The sequence below is a fragment of the Leptopilina boulardi genome, unplaced genomic scaffold (assembly GCF_019393585.1).
Source record: "Leptopilina boulardi isolate dan_hultmark-lab unplaced genomic scaffold, ZJU_Lbou_2.1 LbouV2_191, whole genome shotgun sequence".
Classification (NCBI taxonomy): Eukaryota; Metazoa; Arthropoda; class Insecta; order Hymenoptera; family Figitidae; genus Leptopilina; species Leptopilina boulardi.
This window is the reverse complement of record NW_026137742.1, coordinates 399,422-407,664: the sequence shown is the minus strand read 5'-3', so window position 1 is coordinate 407,664 and position 8,243 is coordinate 399,422. Positions and strand designations below refer to the sequence as shown.

Sequence of the window (8,243 nt, the reverse complement as noted above, 5' to 3'; positions counted from 1 at the left end):
AAAAATTGATGGTACTCAAAGTATGCATATAATGGTTGACTTATAAAAATTCTTTATATTCGGTTACTACTTTCAGTAACAGAAATTTTAATAATTTTCCTATCATATTCATTTCACCCTGTTTAATACCCTAATAAATCGCTAGTAACTGAAATTTTGGCAGAAGCAAAAGAAACATTGATGGTACCTAATGTATGCATTTAATTGTTGACTTATATAAATTGTTTATATTCAGCTACTACTTTTAGTAACAAAAATTCTAATAATCTTCTGACCATAATCATTTTACCCTTTTAAATTCCCTAATCAATCGCTAGTTACTAAAATTCTGATAGAAGCAAAAGAAACATTGATGGTACCCAAAGTATGCATTTACTTCTTAAATAAGCAAAATGTTTATAGACTGCAACCACTTTCCATGAAACAAATTTTCTTAATACGTTAAATTCATTTCACCCTGTTTAAAACCCTAATCAATCGCTAGTTTCTAAAATTCTGATAGAAGCAAAAGAAACATTGATGGTACTCAAAGTTTGCATTTATTTATTGACTTATGTAAATTGTTTATATTCGGTTACTACTTTCAGTAAAAAATATTCAAAAAATCTTCTGACCATATTCGTTTTAGTCTGTTTAATTTCTTTATCAATAGACAGTTACTAAAATTCTGATAAAAGCAAAAGAAACATTAATGGTACTCAAAGTAAGCATTTACTTGTTGAATAATGCAAATTGTTTATAGACTGATACCACTCTCCATAAATCAAATTTTCTAAATACTTTATAATCTTTCTTATTTCTTACTGTTATTTAATTTTACAATCGATAGTTACTAAAATTCTGTTAGAAGCTAAAGAAACATTGATGTTACTCAAAGTATGCATTCAATTGTAGACTGAAGCAAATTGTTTATAGACTACTACCACTTTCTATTAGTAAAATTTCTGAATATCTCTGTACGTGTATTCAATTTGAATTTTGTACTATTTGAGATTAGTGTAGATCATCGCCTCGTGGTATCGCAAACGAAGCTGCATGAGAACTCGACTAAGTGTGGTAGTATTTCGATAAAGTTCACCAAGAAACCACTGTAATCATTTTTGTTTGATATAATTTCTTTTTATAGTAAATAAATTGTTTTAGTTTAGAATACGAGTTCAATTATTATCCTGTACATTTGTCCTTCGAGCCGGATCTGACAAGAGATGCGCAAAATCCAATTTGTCTAGAAATTCAAGTATATTTTATGAACGCATCAATCGTCGATTAGCGGCCATCTTTGTCTTTTGTTTTATTCGTTAACAGTGTAAAAGGAACAATTGGGTAAAAGTCAATCGAGTGTTATTTATTTAAACGTTGCAAAAGTGTTTCAAGTGTTGTGTACATTTCAATTTTATATCATTTACAATGAATATCGATAAGCTTTGGGGCAGGAGAGGATACGTGATAAGAAGGTTGACACGTATGTCTACTTTTGTCGAGGATGTAAGGACCAAAAAGATTCGACCCGAGGACGAACACATATTGTTGCGGCTAGATAAAGTCGACGCATTTGGACAAGAATTTCAAGATTTCATGTAACATATTCGTGAGTGCAATGATAAGTATGAATTATTAAGCGAAGATGCAACTGAAGAAGACAAGTTCGAATCTCAATATGCAGAAGTGAAGGTTTTGCTAATGCGATGGCAAGAGTTGTTAAAGCCACGCCAAACAACAAGTGAAAACGTCAACACTGGTGCGAGTGCGTTAGAACGGATGCTTCAACAACAAGCAGAGATTCTTCTACAAATTTCAAATCAATCAACCAATGAGAGACTTTCAACCTCAAATTCAAGTTCTCACGTAAGATTGCCCGTCATAAACTTACCTAATTTTGACGGCAAGATTGAGAATTGGAAGCGATTCTCGGACACTTTCAGAACATTAATTCACGAGAGCGAATTGCCAAATGTGCAAAAACACCAGTATCTGATCAGTGCCCTATCAGGAGCCGCAGCAAAAATAACGATTGAGATTTCCGTGACAAACTGTGAAGTCGCTTGGAAATTGTTAAACGATCGTTTTGACAACGACAAAACTATTTGCAAACGTCACATACAATGCTTGTTCGAGATACCACAGGTTGACGTCGAATCATCTACTGGGATTCAAAACTTGATAGATCACATACAAAACATACAAAAACATCTTAGAGTTTTGAAACGCATTAAACTCCCAACTGACAAGTGGGACGATCTATTGTTGTACATGATAGAAGAGAAAATTGACAAACTAACAAGACGTCATTGGGAGGAATTTCTCGAGGGAAAGGAAGAAGTGTCTGTTTATATAATGATAGATTTCCTTCAACGACGATGTCAACTGTTGGACAGAAGAGCATCATCCAGTGGATTTATTACTTAAGACGCAGCGTCAAACTCCAAAGTCAAAATCAACAATTCGACAGAATCATCAAAAATACGCAAGGGAAATCAAGCCAACAGACCAGTTGCTTTTGTCTCAACATCTCAAGCGGGTGGAAGGTGCTACATGTGCCAGGGTCCACATTTCATCTATTCGTGCGAGGAATTTTTAAACCTTAGTGCCGAAAAAAGGATTCTTGAAGCCAAGCGACTCAAACTTTGTTTGAATTGCTTGACGAACGATCACTTCGTGAAGTCATGCAAATATAGCTCTTGCCGTGATTGTGGAGGTCGGCACAATACCTTGTGTCACATATCGGTCAAAAAAACGGATTTATCAAAGGAACCCACGGTGAACAATGAAGTCAACCAGGCGAACATTCCAGCAGTTCATCATATCGTCAATTCAGGGATAGATAAGTATATTTTATTGTCTACCGCAATCGTCAATGTAAAACACGTAAACGGTTCCGTCCACCAATTACGCGTACTTTTAGACAGCGCAAGTGAGGCAAACATTACTATCTCAGCATGCAATAAAACAGGAACAAAGCTTTTAGAATTTGGTAAATCAATCTCGGGATTAAATAACATGTCATGCAAAATAACTCATAGTTGCGAAATAACGTTAAATTCTCGTGTTACAAATTGTCAATTAAATGTTCAATGCCTTGTGGTCCCAAAAATAACAAAAGATTTACCTAGTGCCCCTGTCGATACAAGAGCATTATCAGTTTCAAATTCAGTAAAATTAGCAGATCCAATTTTCTCTGACCCTGGTCACATTAATATGCTTCTTGGCGGAGAGTTTTTCGTTTAGTTGCTAGATGAAGGAAAAATTGAGCTTGGAACGAATTTGCCTATCTTGCAGAACACAAAACTAGGTTGGATCGTATCGGGTCCAGTTACGTCAAAAACTAATGGAAATCGATCGATGAATTCGTCAGTTGCTTCTGCTTTGACTTGTCTTCATGTTCGAAAGGATTCTGACAGGTGTTGATAGTTTACCCGAGGCGAAGTCGTTGATCAATGAACTCCAAAATTTGTTAATTAATGGAAAATTAGAGTTGCATAAATGGCGATCTAATAAAAAAGAATTAATTTCTTTTTTAAGTGAGTCCAGTGAGTCAACGATTTCGCGCAAAATCGTCGACGATATTGGTGCTGTGAAGACTTTCGAAATTTGTGGTGCAGTCTTGTTGGTGAGATTGGTGACCAAGGTAAAAAATACTCTACGGATTAAAATTCATTCACTTAACGCTTGGACTGATTCAACAATAGTTCTTGCGTGGATTTCAGTAGACATCAACAAACAAAAAAACGTTCGTTTTAAATCGAGTGACGAAAATAACTGCATCAATATCTGCCTCTCATTGGCATCACATCAAAGGCGAGGATAATCCTGCCGATTTGGTATCGCGAGGTACGAGTTTCGAAAAGCTAAAAGACAATTCCTTATGGTGATCAGGACATTCAATAATATCAGACTCTTCTAAATATTTGTCAATGATGCCCACAAACTTTAATCTTTCTGTACAAGACCTTGAAATAATCCGATCAGAATTAAAATCAGAACCACAATAACTCATTGCTTTCAAAATTCCATCCTCTATCTTGATAAAGTCATTAATCATTTCTCTTCATTAACTAAAATCGAAAGGGTAATAGCCTATTGCCTGAGATTTATATCAAACTTCCGTAAAGATTCGTCCAATCGAGCCTTTTCAGAGCTTTTAGTTGCTGAAATTTCTCAATCGAGACAGTGCATTCTGAAGAACATCTAGAACATTCATTTTTGCAAGGAGATTCAGGATCTGAAGTCCGAAGGTAAAATCAATATTAAGAGTCCATTATCGTGTTTAAAACCTTTTCTTGACGTTTCAGGATTGATCAGGTTGGGCGGCAGATTGAGCCACTCTTCCGTGAGAATATGATGTAAAGCACTCCATTGACCTACCAAGCAATAACAGAGTTAACCAGCTGTTGTTTAAAAGAGAGCATCATCAACTCGCGCATGCCGGTCCTCATGCACTGCTCTATTCAATTCGCGAAAAATTTTGGCCCATTCGTGGGAAAAATTTTGCACGATCAACTGTGAATAAGTGCACTCGTTGTTTTCGCAATAATCCTAAGCATCTTACTCAAATCATGGGTGACTTACCACCAGATAGAGTGAAGCCTCAGCGAGCATTTTCAGTTTCAGGGGTCGACTTTGCTGGGCCTATAACCACACTCGTAAACAAGGGTCGAGGAAGGAAGACCAACAAGTCCTACATCGCCGTGTTTGATTGCTTTTCAACCAAGGCCATTCATCTGGAGGTTGTTGGCGACCTTACAGCTGAATAATTTATTGTCACTCTTCGGCGTTTCGTAGGGAGACGTGGTTGTCCAACGTAATTGTTTAGCCACAATGCCACGAATTTTCAGGGAGCAAATAATGAGTTGCTGGAATTATACCAGTTGCTAGAAACTGAGTCTCATAATTCCATCAATGACTTTTGCAGCGTTCAGAAAATAGATTGGAGTTTCATTCCACCTTTAGCTCCACACATGGGAGGACTTTGGGAGGCGGGAGTGAAATCATGTAAATTCAATTTGAAACGAATGATCGGATTGACTCTTCTCACGTTCGAGGAATTATGCACCGTTCTGGAGCAAATCGAAGCTTGCATAAACTCACGACCTTTGTATTCATTGCCTTCAACGCTATTTGATTTACAGCCTTTAACGCCAGCTCATTTCCTAATCGGGGAACCGCTCACCAACTTGCCTGATCCTGACATCAAGAAGTTCCCATGAATCAATTAAATCGGTGGCAGGTAAACCAGCGTATTACCCAAGATTTTTGAATTTGCTAGAAACAAGAATATTTCACTTCATTGCAACAGAGAACAAAATGGACCTGTGATACTGAGAATTTAAAAATCAACGACGTTGTTCTAATTTGTGACTCCAACTCGCCTCGTTTGGGAAAAATTGTAAAATCGCACCGCGGTGCAGACGGAAAGGTTAGGGTCGTAACTGTTATAACGGCTAATAGTATTCTTAAGCGTCCAATTGTGAAATTGTGCAAATTGCCAGTCGAAATTGAAATTTTAAATTAATCAAGATTAATTGGTGGGCGGCTGATGTACGTGTATTCAATTTAAATTTTGTACCATTTAATATTAGTTTAGATCGTCGCCTCGTTGTGGCGCAAACGAAGCTGCACGAGAACTCGACTACATGTGGTAGTATTTCGACAAAGTTCACCAAGAAACCATTGTAATCATTTTTGTTTGATACAATTTCTTTTTATAGTAAATAAATTGTTTTAGTTTGGAATACGAGTTCAATTACTATCCTGTACTACCTTATATTCTTACTCATTAAATAGTATTAATAACATTAACAATAGATGGTTACTTAAATTCTGAGAAAAATTTAAGACACATTAATTGTACTCAAAGTATGCATTTAATTTTCGACAAATGCAAATTATTTATATTCGACTACTACTTTAAGTTACAAAAATTCTGATAATCTCCTGTCCATATTTATTTTACCCTCCTTAATACCCTAATCAATCGCCAGTTAATAAAATTGTGGTAGAAGCAAAATAAACATTAATAGTACTCATAGTATGCGTTTACTTGTTATCTAATGCAAATTGTTTATAGACTGCTAGCTAACAAACGCTAGTAACTAAAATTTTAATAGAAGCAAAAGAAACATTGATGGTACTCAAAGTATACATTTAATTGTTGACTTATGTAAATTGTTTATATTAGGCTACTACTTTAAGTAACAAAAATTCTTATAATCTTCTGACCATATTTATTTTACCATGAATAATTCGCTAATCAATAGACAGTTACTAAAATTCTGATAGAAGCAAAAGAAACATTGATGGTACCCAATGTATGCATTTACTCGTTGAATAATGCAAATTGTTTATAGACTTCTACCATTTTCTATAAAGCAAATTGTCTTAATACGTTATATTCTTACTCATTACATCCTGTTAATTACATTAACAACCGATGGTTACTAAAATCTGATAGAAGCAAAAGAATCATTGATGGTACTCAAAGTATGCATTTAATGGTTGCCTTATATATATTTTTTATATTCGGCTACTACTTTTAATTACCAAAATTCTAAAAATCTCATGATCATATTCATTTTACCCTCATTAATTCTTTAATTAATCGCTACTTAGTTAAATTATGGTAGAAACATAAGACACATTGAATGTTCTTAAAGTATGAATTTAATTGTTGGCACCTGAAAATGGTATAAATTAAGTTACTACTTTTAGTAACAAAAATTCTAAAAATCTCATGATCATATTTATTTAACTTTAATTAATTCCCTAATCAATCGCTAGTGAGCTACTCAACGTCAAGTGATCGCACCGATTTATGCTGTTTTGATAAATTTTTATAATATTGAAAATTTGGGTCCCTTTAAGGGTCAAAAAATGAAATCCTAAGTATTTTAAAAAATTCAAAATATTTTCCAAAATATTGCACATTTAAATTTTTTGTAATTTTTTTTTGATTTATTATAACTGATGTAATTTTTAACCAATGGAAATGAATTTTTTTTAAAATACTCGTATTTATATGCTTTTTCATGAAAAAAAATTTTGAAAAAAAACTGAAAAAGTTTAATTTAAAAAAAACAATTTTAATTGTTTAAATAATTCGAAAAGTATATCTTCGATATTTTTCATAAAATTCATGAATATTCTGTACAATGTCCTGAAAAATAAAAAACTTTGAAAAAGATAGTATGTCTTGTAGTTTCCAAGAAATAAATTATTTAGTTTTTGTAGCACGTGAAGTCATTGTAAACTATATATTTATATGAGGCATTTCTTATGAGAATACGGGGTCATGTCTCGGATTTTTCTCAAAACTCGGTAAATTTTAGTGATAGTGGTGTTAAATAAATGTACAAATTTTGAATTTAAAATTTTTAATATTATTCGAGATATTTACAACAATAAATTACAGCAATATTTTTTTGCTTTACTTGTCACTTTTTCTCTACTAAAAATAATGAGAAATGTTGAGAATGTTTTTTACGTAAAAGACCTTAACAATTTCTTTAAAAAATAAAATTTGTTTATAACTTTTAAACATGTTGTACCTCATTTTGAAGCGAGAAAAAAATCATGAATTTTGTTTAAGTGAAAATAAATCTATGGTTAAATTTTTGAAATAGCATTATTTTTTGTTTACGAGATATTAATTAATTAACTATCAAAAGTTAATAAAAAATAAAATAATTTACAAAGAACTAAAATTAGAATAATTTTAAAAATACCATCACAGAAAAAACATGGACTCAAAATGAGTAGCAACAAAAATAAGACTAGGTTTTTTCTGTGATTCCAATGCTTATAGAAATCCGCACCCAACGAGCCCTTTATGAACTATTTACTATTTTGGATAAACGGGTATTAAATTTATAATTAATAACATTTGAAGAAAAGGAGATAAATCGTCAATTCTTTTTTTATTTGAAAGATCATCTAATTCTGCGTCAAAAAAATCAGTCGAAATAGCATTTTTAACAATCTATATTATTAAAAGGAGATTATATCTTCAAATTTAAATAATTTTTATTATTAATTATTAATTTAACGCCCGTTTATCCAAAATAGTAAATAGTTCATATAGGACTCGTTAGGTGCCGATTTCGATAAGCATTGGAATGGCATTTTTAAAATTATTCTAATTTTAGTTCTTTGTAAATTATTTTATTTTTTATTAACTTTTGATAGTTACACTACCGTCGGAAATTGTGCGAACTCTGCTTTTTCAACAACTATAAAACTGTTCAAATCTT

At 32.9% G+C, this 8,243-nt stretch overlaps 2 protein-coding genes across 2 annotated transcripts; both read left to right on the top strand.

Moving 5' to 3' along the window:
* The first annotated feature begins 1,407 nt into the window (after positions 1-1,407).
* Positions 1,408-2,406, top strand: LOC127277939 (uncharacterized). The gene is made up of 2 exons (XM_051299388.1): positions 1,408-1,577; positions 1,620-2,406. Exons 1-2 carry the CDS (start codon positions 1,408-1,410, stop codon positions 2,404-2,406), a joined length of 957 nt encoding a protein of 318 aa, XP_051155345.1.
* Positions 2,407-4,553: 2,147 nt separating this feature from the next.
* LOC127277938 (uncharacterized) lies at positions 4,554-5,204 on the top strand. Its single transcript, XM_051299387.1, has 2 exons — positions 4,554-4,724; positions 4,833-5,204. Exons 1-2 carry the CDS (start codon positions 4,554-4,556, stop codon positions 5,202-5,204), a joined length of 543 nt encoding a protein of 180 aa, XP_051155344.1.
* The last annotated feature ends 3,039 nt before the right edge of the window (positions 5,205-8,243 follow it).